This window comes from Zalophus californianus, chromosome X (genome assembly GCF_009762305.2).
Source record: "Zalophus californianus isolate mZalCal1 chromosome X, mZalCal1.pri.v2, whole genome shotgun sequence".
Lineage (NCBI taxonomy): Eukaryota > Metazoa > Chordata > Mammalia > Carnivora > Otariidae > Zalophus > Zalophus californianus.
In genome coordinates this window covers 128,490,623-128,507,853 of record NC_045612.1, presented here as the reverse complement: position 1 = coordinate 128,507,853, position 17,231 = coordinate 128,490,623, and the positions used below count along the sequence as shown (strand labels likewise).

At 49.9% G+C, this 17,231-nt stretch overlaps 1 protein-coding gene across 1 annotated transcript in view; it reads left to right on the top strand.

The window, feature by feature from the left end:
- Positions 1-3,862: 3,862 nt before the first annotated feature.
- LOC113930172 (granulocyte-macrophage colony-stimulating factor receptor subunit alpha-like) overlaps positions 3,863-17,231 on the top strand; it is a 29,260-nt gene continuing 15,891 nt past the window's right edge. Inside the window, exons 1-4 of the mRNA XM_027607294.2 lie at positions 3,863-4,161; positions 4,613-4,815; positions 9,204-9,297; positions 11,812-11,972. Of these exons, the coding sequence (XP_027463095.1) occupies positions 4,636-4,815; positions 9,204-9,297; positions 11,812-11,972 (435 nt within the window). The 5' untranslated portion in view covers positions 3,863-4,161; positions 4,613-4,635. The remainder of the gene's footprint in view (positions 4,162-4,612; positions 4,816-9,203; positions 9,298-11,811; positions 11,973-17,231) is intronic.

The window sequence follows — 17,231 nt, the reverse complement described above, 5'->3', positions numbered from 1 at the left end:
TCGGGGAAGTGCAAGAGGTGGTTGGGAAGGTCATGGGAACCCTGCATTTTCTGCTCAGCGTTTCTAGGACACTGAAACTGCTTAAAAAAAAAAAAGAAAGAAATCTAATAATAATATTAACAATAAAAGTCCCAGAAGGGAGAAGCTAGGTGAAAAGCAGAAAATAAAGTGTCTCACGGTCGTTTGAAGCAAAAAAGTTGTCTCGGAAGATTCTGTGTTTTAGGTTTGGACGCACGGGATGTAGGACAGGCGAGTGAGCTCAGAAAGTGTCATTTTTGGGTGGATCTCAGTGCAAATCGAGTCACTTCCGACGTGCATGGACATGTTCCCAGCTCTTGTGTCTCTGTCTCTCCGTGGAGACCCCGGCAGGCAGCGGAAGATTCTAGAATCCCACCCACCGCTTGCTGCCAGCAGAAGCCCCCACGTCGTGCGGGCAGAGCCAGCTGACCAGTCGGATCTGAGGGTCTCGGGGACCCCCTCCCTCACGTGGAGCCCGGCCCAAAGTTAGTACCATCTGCTGTTATGTAGGGGCCACACAGGGGACCCCGGTCCGTCCGAGGCAGCTGGGCAGGCTCGGGGGGTGGGGGCAGGATGTGGAGGCTCTGACTCACCATCCCCGTGTCTCAACCGCCCCGCTGTCCGAGTGCTCCTTGTGGGGCGGGACGCGGAGTCCTGCGGGGAGGCCTGTTGGCCCGGATGGCCTGGGCTGTCCCCACCCTGAGCTTCGGGACCCGGGGTTAGCACGAACGAAGCGTGCTAACACAGCGTGTGGGCCCCCCACCCCAAAGCTCTGTCTCCCTGCACGGCCCCCAAGCAGTCCCCATGAACCCCACAAGGGCTGTCACCTTGCTCTCATGTCATGGGGCATGTCCCCAGAGCCGTCACCGAAGTGCCAGGTACAGACGCAGCTGCAGACCTTCGCATCCCTCGGAATTCAACGTGTCCCGCGGTTCATGACTCCGGGGACGTCCACTGGGGTGGGCATCGCGGGCCTTCGGTCAGGTGAGCGTGAGCAAGTGTGTCGACTCTGCAAACAACGCTGGACGTTTCCCCTACAATGATAACCTTTTTGAAGGCTGACGTACGGACCTGGGGGGCCGTTAAACTTGAAGAAGACCCCAACACCTCTTGCCACATACCCCACACCTTCATACATTGTGTCTAAAACCGGTAACAACGTGGTTCCCACCCAACCAATGTTCCTTCTCCACCTCTAACAAGGGTTCCGCTTTGGGGGCACCTGCCGGGATCGGTAGGTAGAGCACCCAAATGCTTGATCTCGGGGTTGTGGGTTCGAACCCCATGTCAGGTGTCGAGATCACTTAAAAACAAAAAAATAAAGGTACACGTTCCATGTAAGCAATGTGACATGATTGTTGGTGACCACCGAGAAGCTTAATTTTTTAAAGAGCACCTTAACGAGGTATCGCAGAGATAGAATGTTCTCCACGTGATTGAAACGTAAAGCGTGACACCGTGTGATTTATGCAGACCCCTGCGAGATCGTGTCCACGGTGCAGATGGTGAACACCTACGTCACCCCATCAACGCTACGCAGGACTTGGGACACACAGGTGACCCGTAAACAACGGGATTGCGGCATCCACCCAGTGCGGGGTGGAAAACCCACATATCACTTTTGACTCCTCCAAACACTTAATTAGGAGGAGCCTGCTCTTGGCCGTAAGCCTGACCGATAATAATGTGCAGAGTCCATTAACACAGTGTTGTGTGTTCTGTGTAACATAGGCTGTGTTCTTAACAATAAAACAAGCTGGGGAAAAGCAAACGGGGTGAAGAGCATCATAAGGAAGAGAAAATACATTCGCGGTCCCGTCGTGTATTCGTTGGAAAAAAAGAAAAAAAAAAATCTGCACGTAAGTGGACCCAGGCGTTTCAAACCCGCGTGGTGTGAGGGGTGGCCCGATTTCTGAACAATTAATAACTCTTACAATGGTTAGGGGAGTTTTGAATCATTAAATAATTGTAAAGTGTTCTGGTTTGCCCATTCTGTGCTGGGGAGCGTCGAGGTCATCCCCGCCAAGAGCGCACCGTGCTCAGGGTCCGTATTCTGTGCCCTCCGGCCATGTCTGAGGCATCAGATGGTTTTGCCAAAGGGCGTCCGTTCTCCTGGCCTCCATGCCGACCAACCAAGCGATGGCAAGCTGCCATCATTCCTCAATTATCCGCCGATGGTGGGCATCAGCTGTGCTTCCTTTTCCTGCTGCCGGCCTGTTCCCGTGGTCGCGATGTCCACGGCGAATTTGTGGGGGTCGGGGTGGATAAGACTAGACCACGTGACCCACAGCCCAGACTCCCACGAAGCTCAGAAGGACCTGCCAGCCTGCACCGTCCACCGCACTCTGCACTCCTGATGGGTTGCTGTTTCTAGAACCTTCCAGACCCGCACACCCCGAGGTCATCCCTGCCCCAAGGCTTTTGCACCAGTGCCTCCTATGCCCCCGAATCTTCCACGGGCTCCCTTGATTCATCAGTGCACCTGTTCGACCGTGTCCTACTGGGTAAGACCTCGTCAGAGCGCCCTAACAGGTGTAGCCGGGAGTGCACACCCCTGCTCCGGCAGACCCCTGTTTCCTGACTCGCTCCTGTGCATTCGGCGTCCCCACCATCCCTGACAAGTTCCCTCCTCGTGGCCATGCTTTGCCCTGGAACGTCAACCCTGCAACAGCAAGCACTTTGTCACCGTTTTCTCCATTCCGCCATCACCAACGCCACGGACGACACAGGACTCAGCTAGATCTGCCATCCATATCTCTGGTCTTTATAGAATAACAGGGTGGCTGAGGAGTTCAGACCCCCTTTCCTTCCCACCTGGGCAGGTCCCGACTGCCCGTTCGGCTTTGCGGGTGCCCGCGTGGGGGTCTTTCTTCCCCACAACCAGGGATCTGGCTGGAGATGGCGCCATATTGAATCTACAGGCAGGAGGCGCTTTCCCTTTCAAATCAAAGCAAAGAGAGACCCTTCCCGCCAACACTCCTGCTTTTCTACAAACCTCCCACTTGCTTCTGGGTTTGGGAGTGAGTCACCTGCTCCTAGAGTAAACAGCAGGAGTGTAACTATTGCATAAGGCCATGGGGGATCATGTCACTCATCAAATGCTAACCCATTCCCTACCCAGGGACATGGTTTGGACTTTGTAGACCCAACGAAGACAAGGCGTTCCAGAGCATAGGCATCCCAAGAGCTGTCTTTCTAGCCACGCACTCCGTTCACGAGGCGTCTCTGGGATCTCTCTTGTCTACACCGCAGGATGAAGTGGTCTTTGAGAAGAGCAAACAATGCGATACACACATCTCATGAGAAAAGGACACCATTTCTGAGGGAGGAGAAACCCAGGGAATGGTTGTCCCCATTCCTAAGAGCGCCGGGGGTGTAATGACCCTGCTAGTACAAGGAAGCAACCACTTCCCGAGCTCTCCCACTGGATCCGTCCATCCAGGCTCCACGGACTAAGGTGGTCAGGGAAGAAGGAAGGCACAGGCTCCCACAGTGGCAAGGAGTCCTCCCCTCCGAGGAGAAGCGTTGGAGGTTTGCATCCCCGCCCGGGGGAGCCTCGGGGACACGAGCCAGGACCAGAATCACACAGGACATGGAGCACAGCTGAGTGCGTAGGAAGGCCTCGCCTTCCGGCAAATGGAGGGGAGCCTGCGTGAGCGCAGACACGGGGACCAGAAGTCTCCAGAACATGACACAGAGCACAGAAACCCTGACCACCCCAAAGGGAACAGGTGGCAAGTGGCCAGAGACATTCTGCTGAAAAAAAAAAAAAAAAAAAGAGGAACCCTACACGATGCTGATAAAAGCAAGGGGCCGGCTTCGAGCTTGAGACAGACGGCGAGCTGGGTTGGAACGTTTCCTGTCCGGCGGGGCGATAACGCGGGCCGGCCGCGCATTGAGAAGCAGGACCCAGCGGATGGCAGATAAGGCGTCTCTACAAACGCTGACCTGAGCGGGGACTGTGGGTGGGTGTCCGTACGCAGGAGGCTCTTGGCCAGGCTCTTTCTGCTGGTGCCCTCGGGGACCGCCATTCAGTGCCGTCCTGGGGAAGGCGGCCTACAGCGCGGCCAACCAGCCGGGCAAGACAGCGCCTTCCAAACGTGCTGCAACGGTCCGAGAACGTTCCGGAAAGCTCGCTGACCAGTAAGTTGCACGTTTCTCGCATCAGTAGGGCAGTGGCTTTGGCGTGATCCTACCGCAGGGGGGGATCGGGATGGGAGGGAAACGGGGGTGGGGCTTGGTGCGTCCCTCACGCAGCGGGGGTGGGGGGCTGAGGGCAAACTGGTGGGGGTGAGCACCCCCGTGGCAGGGAGACGAGAACCCACGTCTTGGGGAAGCCGGCCTGTTGTGTTGACGCAACACACAGCCGGTCCGGCCGGCGGCGTGGGCATGGCTGGTCGCGGGGTCTGGCTAGTGTGTAGAAGGCATATTACTCCCGGGTAATCACACGCTATTTCCCTGGGGGTTTTTAAGGATTAAGGTCACCGAGGGCCGGGCTTCGAAACCGACGGGTCCGAGAGCCGTGGTCCAGGCGGGGACGTGGGCTCTGGTCTGCAGGTCTGCACGGGGTGGACGAGCTGCCTTCCCCTTGCAGCTTCCCCGGGGGCGGGGGTCTCCATGAAGGGTGTGGCCTGGGGAGGACAGCACGGGCCACCTAGCTCCATCCCGAGCAAGGCGAGGCCGCCGACGTGCAGCCGCGGGCGGCGATGGACGAGCTCGCAGATTGTCCCTGCGGCAAACATTGACAGCTCAGATCTGTCCTCCTGGAAGCGGGAACCACTGAACCAAAGGGCAAAGGTGAGACTTATGCAAAGGGGGGAGGGGATTGCCGCCGGGGGCAAAGCGTTGCTCCCCACGGAGAAGACTCGCAGCGTCTCCGGGAAGGGGCCGGGTGCCATCTATAGCTGGTGGCCAGAGATCGGGGATAGATCACCGAAACGCGGGAAAGAAAGCAAGCCAATGCCCAATTTAGGACCAAATACATTGAACCCCTTTTATTGGTGTTTGCATATTTTCAGATAATGACACTGGGGTTACTTCTGGAAACACCCTGGTGGCTTAAAAATACACAGCGAGATATTTTTCATTGAGATATGGGCTTAGGGTTTGCCACAAACATCCCACAGGACGGAGGAAAGGAGGCAGGGAGGTACAGGGGACAAATGAGGGGGCGTGATGACAACTGTCAGAGAGAACGGAGGGTCCCACCTCCCCCGTGCACCCTCCAAAACTGCAGAAAACTCAGTGCAGACATGTCTCCAAACTCCTGCAATCTGCACAAGGCTCAGGGAGAAGAGTTGTCTTATCAAGGATGGCCGTGGGCATGCACACCAAAAGAAAAAGGAGTCTTGTTTGTTTGAAGACGTGCAGAAGAAACGGGGTGCCCAGAAGGGTTAATGGGCATGTCGTTGGGTCAATGCCAGGAGAAGGGCAATTGGAGACTCTATGAAAATGCCAAAGTCCCAGGCCTGGTGCTCAGCCACTCATGTGTCCCGCGTGGGCCTCTCCACCTGCCCGTGCCGAGACACCGCCACGTCCCTCCAGGGGATGCTGAGCCCCGTTCAAAATGCAGAAACACACACATTTGTTTTCCATGCCTCAGCGACACAGCCTGTACACCACGGTTCTTGTCGGTCTCTTAGGAGAGCATCGAAGCGGATGAATGCAGCAAGTTCAGGACAAGTTAGGAGTTGGCAGAGGGGGCAGCTAATTTCCAGCAGGGGCCTGGGGTCCTGAGTTCTAATTCTGTCCACCCTGCTGGATGCCCCAAGATGACAAGTGTGCGTCCAGCCCTCCCCTGGCTCCCTCCGCAGGGTGGCCTGTCTTGAGGGTGGGTACTTACAGAGCCTACACCTGCCCTCGGCTCCCACCTCTGGAGTCACCAGGCATCCGTGCCAGGGTCCAGACAGGACCCCGCACTCCTGGTCCCTGCATGCAACAGACAGTGGCCCCCATCCTTCGGCCCTAGGACTCCCAATGCAGACACGGCTGATGGTGGGGACAGCCTTGAACACTCACCCAGCGTCACCATGCATTGCTTTCCTGGAGACTAGGCTGAGGGAGTCGGCTCGGGCGGCCGAAAAAATAGCCCAGGAGGGGGCGACTTCAATAATAGACATTTATTGATCCCGGTCCTGGAGGCTGGGAGCCTGAGATCCAGGCGAGGCTGAGGCTGGGAGTCTGAGATCCAGACGGGGCTGAGGCTGGTTCCTCCTGAAGCCTCTCTCTTTGGTGTGTAGACCCCCATGTCCTCCCTGTGTCCTCATGTGGCCGCCCCTCTGTGCGTGTCTGTGCCCTTATCCCCTCTTCCTATAAGGACCCCGTCCTATGGGATCAGGATCCACCCAATGGCCTCACCTTACTTAATCCCCTCTTTAAAGACTCCACCTCCAAATACAGCCCCATTCTGAGGTCCTGAGAGCAAGGGTTTTGACACGTGAATTTTAGGGGGCACAACTCAGCCACCAGGAGAAGCCCCCTTCCTGGACAAGGGATGTACCCATCTCACTGCTCACAGGCCCCCTCAGGCCAGGACCTCAGCTCCTTATGCTGAAAAGGACTCTTTCCTCTCAAAGCATTTTCTCCTCCACGGGCTTCAAACGCCCCTTTGGAACCTTATCGCTTGGCCGGGCTTTGTCCCCTCTGAGCTTCTCCGGCGGCTGACCCTGAGGTTCTGTGTGGCCCTTCTGCGGTCTGTGTTCACACGGAGCCCAATCCAGCGCTGGCCCTTCCCCAAAGAGCTCACTTCCCCCGACCCCGGCCACGTGGGCTCTTCCTGCCCTGGACGTGCACCTCCAAACAGACCTCGGGTTTCCCTTTGTAGCTCACATATGTCCTCAGGTTTCCTTCCTTGGGGGGGAACTTTTCAGCAATGATCCCAGAGTGGCTGGGTGGTGTCGGTGGCATGGCAGGGCCACCCCCCGAAGGGGAAGGCGGGAAGCTGTGAGCCAGGATGCGCCTGAGACCCACCACCATCAGGCAGAGGCAGACCAACCCCTGCCTTGGGACTGACCCAGAACAGGTGCATTGAGAACGCCTTCCAGCAGGGGTGGTCTCCGCCAGGCTGAGCCAGAGCACCCCCCCTCCCACCCACTGCTCTGGTTTATAGAGCCCTGCACCCCACACGGAGGGGCCAAGGTCAGCCTTGAAGGGCACCACGCCACGCCACCCCACCCCACAATGTACCTCTTGGGCATACGGATGATTTCGGGCAACAAGCCATTAAGAACCAGCAGAAGCAGGAAAAAGCTCTATATACCTCCCTAACTGCCAGAAAATAGGGGACATCAAGTTCCCCTTGGGAAAGGAAAATTACATTTGTAAAAGAAGTTTTTAATGGTAAAAATGGTTCCCTACCAGGAACATGACCACACCCACAGATTTATTATCATATAAGAGATTCTTATTAAGAAGAGCCTGTATTTACCACACATTTCCTGCTTTCCCTTTCCCCATAACTGTTCTTCCCCATTTGGAACCCAGAAACCCCCTTCCGGTGTTGAATCGAAGATGCTTTATAAGCCCTGATCATCTGGCTGTCTCCTTGAGCCACATTTTTCTTTGTGAACCTCCATGCATATATAGGTAGTTAAGGCTATTCCTGTTAATCTTTTATCTGCTTAATTTGCAGGTGTCGGGAACCTGCAAGTTAAGGTTAGAGGGAAAAGATTTTTTATTTTTTCCTCCCGTACAACCTCTACTCTCTGACTTTCCCTTTTCCCAGCCTTCCCCCTTGGTCTGTCCTATGTAGGAAGACTTCTTGCTCGCTAATGAGACACAGAGCAGAAAGGAGTTTACCTGCTTCCTCCAGGTAGGAAGATAAATGTCTCTCATCCCAGGAGGTTGGTGATGGTCTCTGGAAAGGGGCTGAAACACTGTCATGTCCTGAGGGGGTTGTGTACCCCAAGTCTCTGGTGAGCTCCAAGTTCGTATTGGCTCTTTCTACAAAGGTATTCCATCCTTGGAGCACGTGGGCAGCTCAATCCATTAGGCGTCTGACTCTTGATTGCGGCTCAGGTCGTGATCTCAGGGTCACGAGACGGAGCCCTGCATTGGGCTCCATGCTCAACAGGGAGTCTGCTTGAGATTCTCTCTCTCTCTCTGCCTCTCCCCTTACCTCTCTTTCTCTCTAAATAACAGTAGTAATAATAATAATATTAATAATTAAAAAAAATATTCCATCCCCAGCCAGGTCACCTGTGGCCTCACCCCCAGTGACTTCAGTTCAGCCATTGAGGCCGTCCCCTGTCTTTGTGTCCAGCCCTTGCTGATCTGCACTGATGTAGAGCTATTAGAAAAAAATCTGATCAAATATACAAAACACTGCCCCTGCCATCACCAGACACAGAAAGAGGTTCCCGCAGAATATTCCAGAAACTTTCGTTGCTTTTTTTGGCTTTTGCAACACAACCAGCTCCACAGCTCCTTGCCCACCTCCAGATGGCTTTTAAAGACACTACTCATCACATGGACACCAAGGCATGTGACCTCCCTCTGAACCGTGGTTGGTCGCTTAGGATGATGCCAGGAGTGTCCCTACCCACTGGGACCTTTGTGATATAGGAAAATGGTAGCCCAAGGGGCTTGGCTCAAGGCCAGATGGAGTTGCCTCATACCCCAAAGTGGCTGCTGTGGACCAGTATCCTCACCACACATTCCTTCTTCTTTTTACTGGAGGTCTCACCTGTCCCACCCCTCAGCCACCCTGTACAAAAGAAGCAGCCTAAAATAATCCCAGTAGCAACTCTGGGGTTTGGAATGGGTCCCCACACAAGTGTTTCAGCAGCAGGAATGTGGACTGGACCAGTAACGGCCAGTGACAGTGGGCTAGGGGAAAGTCATGCCTGCTGGGAAAAGTTGGCTCAATCCCAGCTTGCAGAAAGTGGTCATCAGGGATGAATGTTGAACATACTGATGCTTTGAAGGGAGTTCCAGCAGAGCTTTGGAGGTGCTATGATTTTGTGCGGGGGACCCAGGGGTGTGGCAATAGGACGGTGGCCCCACACAATGCTCCGATGGCGTAGTGCCAGCCAAATAGGGACACGGGATGCACCCCAAGAGCTCCTGCATGCTCTGTAGAGGCTCATTACTGGTGACTCCCCTAGAGGGCGTGGGGGCTGCCGAGAAGGGAGGGTTCCTGCCCCCTTTGGAATCTGATCTCTTACCTGGCGTCTCCTTCTGTTTAGGTGCAGCTTTGGGGCTGGTGCATGGCGACCATGCTGGATCTTGTGAGCTTTCTGGTCCTCCTGAACTCAGCATGCCATGGACAAGCACAGCTGGGTAGGTACCGTAGGCAGGCGCTCCAACGCCAGGGTCTGGATGGGGCAGGACTGCCATAGCCCCTAACGCTGGAAGGAGACAAACATCCCTCCCCCAGACCCGAAACATCCCCACCCCACCCCCTGCTCTGGTAGAGGAAGGGGTCCTTTTGCAAATCCAACTATAGGTGAATGTTTATCCTCTGGCAGAATCAAGGACCAAAAGGTGAAGACTCTATCCCCAAACCCCGAACCCAGCTGGGGTGTCAGGCCTTCTGCCTGTCCTGGGAAAAGCTTATTAAAAAGAAAAAGTCTCAGACTCCTGGGTGGCTCAGTCAGTTAAGCATCCCATTCTTTCAATTTTGGCTCAGGTCATGATCTCAGGGTCCTGGGCTTCTTGCTCACCAGGGAGCCTGCTTCTCCCTCTGCTGCTCCCCCTGCTTGTGCTCTCTCTCTCTTTCTCTCTGACAAATAAATAAATAAAATATTAAAAAGAAAAGAAAGGGAGAAAGAAAATCTTTTAAGAAATGCATTTTAAAAACAAAAAATCTCCTGCTAACCCGCAAAACCTCTCCACAAAGGTGCAAGAGAATGTAGAACTCTTACCGCAGGTGACCCAACAAAGAGGATGCATAGGAGGCAGGGAGAGAAATCTCCCCTGGTTTGGAGCCAGGTTCCTGGGGAAGGTGGGTGCCTCTCCTTCCCTGAGGCTGGGGACGGACGTTCACTTCACTGACGATCACATTTCACAGATGCCCCAGATCTGGGGCCAGACATTCTGGATTTGTGACACTTGCATAGCCCCTCCATGAAGGGCCATGTTCTTCTTTGTACTTTTGTTGCCTTTGCTTTTGGTGTCAAGTCGAAAAAAAAAAATCATTGCCGAGACCAATGTCAAGAAGTTACCTACCTGGCTTTTTGTTTTTATTTTTTTTCTTGCCTAGGAGTTTTGTGGTTTCAGGTCGTACCTTTGAGTCTTTCATCCAGTTTGAGTCAGTTTTTTGTGAATCTGGTTATTGGTCTGGTTTCAATCTTTTGCAAGTGGCTGTCTGCTTTTCCCAGCACCCTTTGTTGGAGAGACTATTCATCCCCCATTCTATATTCTTGGCTCTGTTGTTGTAAATTAATTGGTCCTTCCCCACCTTTTTTTTCCCCCCCTGAGAGGGAGAATTAAAGTCCTCGTGGTTAGTTTCCACTTGTCCTCACCTGTGGCAGGTCCCTGCCTGGTCCAGGTAATGCATCAGGTCCCCTACTCCCAACCCCATCCCAAGGGGCAAAGCTCACCCCGAAGGCCTGAGAGGGAAGCCCCTCAATTCGATTCACACAGGAAGGCCCACTTTGCGTTCCGTCCCAGAAGGTTTAGAGGGTCCCAATGTCTCCACAGCCTGCCCTGTGATTTTAAATTTTTTCTGTACTTCTTTTCTGTATTACAAATTGTTTTTCCTGTATTTAAACTTTTTTCTGTATTTTAAATTTTTTTTGTATTTTTATTTCTCTGTATTGTAAGAATCAGTTTCTGTATTTTTCAAATTATTATTACTATAGATAACTTGTCTGTATTTTTCAAATTATTTTCTGTATTTTTCAAATTATTACTATAGCTAACTTTTCTGTAGTTTTCAAATTATTTTCTTTTTTAAAAATATTTACCAGTTTCATTTTTTTTTAAGATTTTATTTATTTATTTGAGAGAGAGAGAGAGCACAGAGGAAGAGTGACAGGGAGAAGCAGACTTCCCACTGAGCAGAGAACCCAACTCGGGGCTTGATCCCAGGGCCCCAAGATCATGACCTGAGCCAAAGGCAAACACTACCTACTGAGCCACCCAGGCACCCCTCAAATTATTTTCTGTATTTTTCAAATTATTTTCTTTATTTTTCACATTATTATTTAGCTAACTTGTACTTTTCAAACTATTTTCTGTATTTTTCTAATTATTACTATATTTAACTTGTGTATTTTTCAAATTATTTTCTGTATTTTTCAAATTATTTTTGCTATACTAACTTGTCCATATTTTTCAAATTATTTTCTGTATATTTCTGTATTTTTCAAAATATTATTACTATAATTAACTTTTTTGTACTTTTCAAATTTTCTGCATTTTTCAAATTATTACTATACTTTTCTATATTTTTCAAATTATTTTCTTTATTTTTCAAATTATTGCAGTAGCTAACTTGTACTTTTCAAGTTATTTTCTGTATTTTTCAAATTACTATTACCAAAGCTAAGTTTATGGGTATGCAGTGACTCCTCATTATGGTTTTGATGTGCATTCCCCTGATAACTAATGGATCTGAGCATTTTTTTCATGGACTCCTGTATGTCACTGAATTGTTCACTTTGAAATGGTTAGTTTTGTGTGTGAATTTGGCCTCAGTAAACAAACAAACGTAACAATCCACGCCTGATGTTTGTAGATTGTCTCCTCTCACCTGTAACTATAAGATCACCTTGGGGGTGAGGGTGTCTAATTCCTACGAAGTGTTGCTGGTTTTTTTTGTTTGTTTTTTTGGTTTTTTTTTAATTACAGCACAAGAGAATATATCTCCTATTACAAACATGCAGCTAGATTCAAGGAAAAGAATGTTAACCTGGAATTACATAAGAAATGTGAGTCAGCAAGAATGCACAATATATACCCCGCTCAACTCTCCCACTGTGCCCGACTCTCCCACCAGGCAATTCCCACAGGTGAGTGTTCATGGCTCATGCCTTATGGCTTTACTCCTTGTAAATCTTGAATTCCTGTGAAATGACTGTTGAGTCCCCTCCCTGCTCTTGATTTCTGCTCCTATTGCTCTCGTCAGGGAAGAAAAAGCATTTCCTCTATCCTCTTAGATCCGAGGATAGGGACATGCAAATTAAAATGACAAATGCCAGATTTTTCAGGAGGAAAGACATACAGATTTGTTCTTAGTTTAACTTTTTACATACATGAAGATTCACAGAAGAGAAGTAAACACCCAAAGAAGTGGTCAGACTAGGGAGCTTTCCTGCCATTTTTTATTTTATTTATTTATTTTTTAAAGATTTTATTTATTTATTTGGCAGAGAGATACAGAGAGAGAGCAAGTAGGCAGAGAGGCAGGCAGAGGGAGAGGGAGAAGCAGGCTCCCCGCAGAGCAGGGAGCCCGATGCGGGGCTCGATCCCAGGACCCCGGGATCATGACCTGAGCCGAAGGCAGCCGCTTAACAGACTGAGCCACCCAGGTGCCCCTTTCCTGCCATTTTTTAAAGAGGTGAGAAATTGAGGGGATTCCATGATACAGGAATGGGGATTTCTGCTTCTGGGCCCAATAAATCGTGGGGACGTGACTAGGGAATCAGTGGTTGAACTAATGGCCGATACGGGTTATTTTAGTAAGGTCTGTCTGTGAAGTGTCTTCTCAGTGCTGGTGGCCCCTCTCCAGTGATAAGGGTCACTCTCCTCTTCCTGGCACAGGACAGGGTGGGGGAACCCTTCACAAAGGGTTCTGTGCCCTGCTTTTATGTAGATAAGGAGGCCGAGAACTCCTCCTGTATCTGTCCATTCTCAGGTGCCAGCAGCTCAAAATGATCCTTATGCCAAAGTGGTCTATTTGGGGTTGGGGCAAATTCCATATATAGGATGGCCTCCTTCACTCTGCTTCTATAGGGTGGGAGTAAAACTTACATACTAAATCTCACGTATGAGTGAGAATATAATAGCTGTGTTTTCTGCACCTGCCTTCATTCACATACTCCCTTAGTTTCATTCTAAGGATGTCAGGGAGGAAAAACTTTGTCACCTACCCTCTTAGGTTCGGTCTCTGGAGGCCTGCGAATTAACATGACGAAAGATAGATGAACAAGAGGGAGAAAAATGTATTCCCATGCCTGCAGGAAAAAAAGTAGCTCCATAAATAGCAAAAGTTAAGGACTTATGTACCTAACCAGTAGGAAAAAGGGAGGAGAGAGTAAAGGTCACTATGGGAAGAAGAAGCAGTTTTCCAGAAGAAAACAGGAGATAAGAAATTTTGTGATAATGCTTGTTCATGCAAGTGTGAGAAGTCTTCCAGTCTTTTTCGTGACCATATAACTCTGCCCAGAGAGGGCATTCATGGTAGGTTTACCCTCGGTGTCCTTTCTGGCACTAAAAGCGACCCCAAAGAGGGAATTTATGGCAGCCTCATTTTCCAGAACTTTCTGCTTTTAGTCAGATAAGAGAAACTCCCCCCAAAAATGTTTCTTCTGCATCTCTTGAATCCAGATGTCTTCAGCTTAAAATAATCTTCAAAGCAATTCTGGGATTCCTGGGGGGGGGAGTTCCCCCCAGCAGGTGGGGGTGTGCTCTAGACGGGGGTGGGGGGGTGGGGGGGGTGGGGGGGGGGGGGGGGGTGGGGGGGGTGGGGGGGTGGGGGGCTGCAAGGGATCCATCTCCTCTGCCCCGAACCCTGCCCCTGGGGTGCTTTCAGCCCCTGAGATTCCATCCCTCCGTAGGACAACGGTACCTTGGGAGACCCCTTGGGATCGCTCCATAAAACGATTCTAGGGTGAAATGTGAATCCAAACTGCCCTAAGAAAAGCCAAAACACAGAATGAGCAGGTGGGCCGTGCTCCCATACCCCTGCCAATGCAAACTGTGGGGAGGAGGGCTCCTGTGTATTTACAGCTGATTTTAGGTGGAATTTTTTAAAAAGATTTATTATTTATTTGGGGGCAGAGGAGAGGCAGAGAGAGAGGGAGAGAATCCCAAGCAGATTCCGTGCTGAACGCAGAGCCTAACGCGGTCCTGTATCTCAGGACCCTGAGATCACGAGCTGAGCTGAAACGAAGAGTCCGACGCTCAACCCACTGCGTCACCTGATGCCCCTTTAGCAGGATTTTTTATATGGGTTCCTCTGGCGCCACCTCCAGGCTGAGGAGGGTCTTGCGTTGTCTCCGGAGATTTAAGTACTGAGGGGGCGGGGGACACCTTCCCAGGGTATGTCCTGCTTTTAGGCAAGTGACCGGCACTGGGGCTGTCTTCTATCTGCTCTCAGTAATTGCCTTCAGCTCAAAATAATCCTTGTGCCGAGGTGGCTTATTTTGGGGGTGCTATATTCTGCTAAGGTCATCCCTTAGGTGTGAGAGACCGTGCATGAACGGAATAGTGTTTTATGGCCCCCGAGAGAAGGAGGCAAGAAGGAGTGTTTCCACCTAGAGGCCCACGGAGACCCAGCTGTGGGCGTCATTATGCACCTGTGCTTTTAAAAAGGAATGAAATTGAATTTTAACGTAATGAAACAGATAGAAATGGGTCGCTAACCTTCTTTTATAAGTGGGTCATTTCTATGCATTGTATAGTTTTCTCTTGCTTGCCTGAATTTTTTTTTTTTTTTCGATTTTAAGTGTTCTGTTGGTGCACGGAAGGCATTGATTTAATGGCCTTCCTGTCCAGGGTGGGGTTTTCTTTTTTGTTTTTGTTTTTGTTTTATAAATTCAATGTGTTTGGGGGAAGTATCTGGTTTTCCAAATGTCCTGTAATTGAGAAACAATGCTAATGTGCCTCTCCCCTTTATAATTGTCTTGGCTTTCTGTTTCGTCTCATTTTTCGTTGTGAATTCAAGAAAATGTTCCTACATTTAGTGTTTCCGTATGAATTACAATACTGCCTGTTGATGAAAAACAACAACAACAACAACAACAAAAAACCCAAAAGCAAAAATCTTCTTTGTCTTGTCGAAGAGATTCATTTAGGTCCCTGCTGTTCCAAGTGTTGTTTTTCTCTAGCACAGATTTTGCAAATTCTTGAAAATGTGTTTTTGGACCTCTGCTGAGATTATCACTTTGTTTCCCCCACTGCATCGACCTTATGAAAACAGACCGTGCACAATCTTGATAGAATTAAAAAAAAAAATAGTGTTGAATTCAGTGCATGAGCATAACATTTTGGGGTTTATATTTTTTATAGTTTTACATTTTTTAAAAGATTTTAATTTTAGGGGCACCTGGGTGGCTCAGTCGTTAAGCGTCTGCCTTCGGTTCAGGTCATGATCCCAGGGGTCCTGCCGAGCCCCGCATCGGGCTCCCTGCTCAGCAGGAGGCCTGCTTCTCCCTCTCCCACTCCCCCTGCTTGTGTTCCCTCTCTCGCTGTGTCTCTCTCTGTCAAATAAATAAATAAAATAAAATAAAAAAGATTTTATTTTTAAGTAAATCTCTACCCAAGGTGGGACTCAAATTCACAACCCAGTGATCAAGAGTGGCACGGTCCACCAACTGAGCTAGCCGGGTGACTCACTCTTTTTTTTTTTTTTTTTAATAAAACTGGTTCTTTTAAAAAACATTGTCTGAAAGGTGCCTGGGTGGCTCAGTCAGTTAAGCGTCTGCCTTCAGCTCAGATCATGATCTTAGGGTCCTGGGATCGAGTCCCGCATCGGGCTCCCTGCTCAGTGGAGAGTCTGCTTCTCCCTCTGCCTCTGCCCCTCCTCCTCTCTCTCTCTCAAATAAATAAATAAAATCTTTAAAAAAAATACAATAAAATATCCTCTGAATGGTCTTAGATCCGAGCTCTGCCAGCGACATAAAATCAAGTCTCTGTATGTTATTAAAGGCCGTCATTTTTGCCTATGTGCGTTTTCTGAGTTACTAACCTCTGGCTCATTTCCTTCCGCCTGCTCTGAGCACATTTGTCTTAAGGGTTTTCTCCTGCAGGAAATGGGGTGGGGGGGAATGCTAGCTGTTTTGCAGAGAGAGGTGCTAATGTTTTAAATTAACCGAGTGGTGAGTGGTGGCGAGTTCCTTCCTGCTGGTTGGAAAGTGAAGGCCCTGGGAGGCCTCCTGGGGCCATTTTTATCTTAAACGGCCTGCATTGTGCTTCTAATGCCCTCCTGTACTAAGACTTCCTTTGGGAAAACATAATTCTGTTTTTAAAAATAGTCAGACTTCTTCTTCTTCTTCTTCTTCTTCTTCTTCTTCTTCTTCTTCTTCTTCTTCTTCTTCTTCTTCTTCTTTTTAGTTAGGAGTTGACTGTGTGTTTGTTTGTTTGTTTGTTTGCAGACTCAGAAAATGGGGTTGCAGAATTTCTCACTGGGATTTTGGGTTTTCCGTGAGGCTGCACAAAGATGCTTGCAGGGAAGACGGGATAGGCATGGGTTGATTCAATCCTTGAAGGCATCCTTCTTGCAGCCTGAGGACCTTCCTGGAGCCCTGGGGTCCTGCCTCTGGCTTTCAGCACGAGATTTGGCACAGACGCAATGGACGTCAATGATGCTCTGATTTTATTTTCCTACATTTTGAACTTGAGGAATTCTGAATGTATATAATGACCCTCCTGGTCGGACTCTACCTGACCAGCCGCACGGGCAGTAAGTCTACACTGGCTGCCCTGCGCCCATGGAATCTGGGATTTCACAAACAGGATGCTGGTGTGCTGACTTTTTTTTCCCCCCTCGTGGTCTGTTTTTCCTTTCGAGCCTTTTTTAAATCTCGTGTCCTCCGTGGGTCACCATGTTTATGCTCAGTATTTAGCACGTGACACCGTGTTGGGCTCCTTGCCGTCACTCTCCTGCCAGGGCTGCTTTGCCCGTTTTTTCCAGTTCCTCATTTTGTCCCTGTGCACGTAGCAGCGCTCGGTCGGGTAAGATGCGGCCGTAGGGGGAAAATGGATTAAAAGTAAATACTGCCAGGCGGCCATGAAAGGGGACCAGCTCAAACACTTGCTACACTGTGTATGGACTTTGCAGTTGTGTCTGCTTCTCAGATGCAAAAGGCTACATTGTGCATCAGTCCACTAGACTGATAGACAAATCCTGTTAAAAGGAAGTGGGTTAGTGTTTGCCAGAGATGGGAGGGACCTCGCCTCTTCTGCCTTTTCTGCCAGACACAACCCGTGATGCACCTGTTCTCTGTCCTGACCCAAAGGAAACATCAAAGTCCCCTCTTTTATTTTTATTTTATTATTATTACTTTTTTATTATATTAAAAGTCCCTTCTTTTAGACAAGCAGGAAAT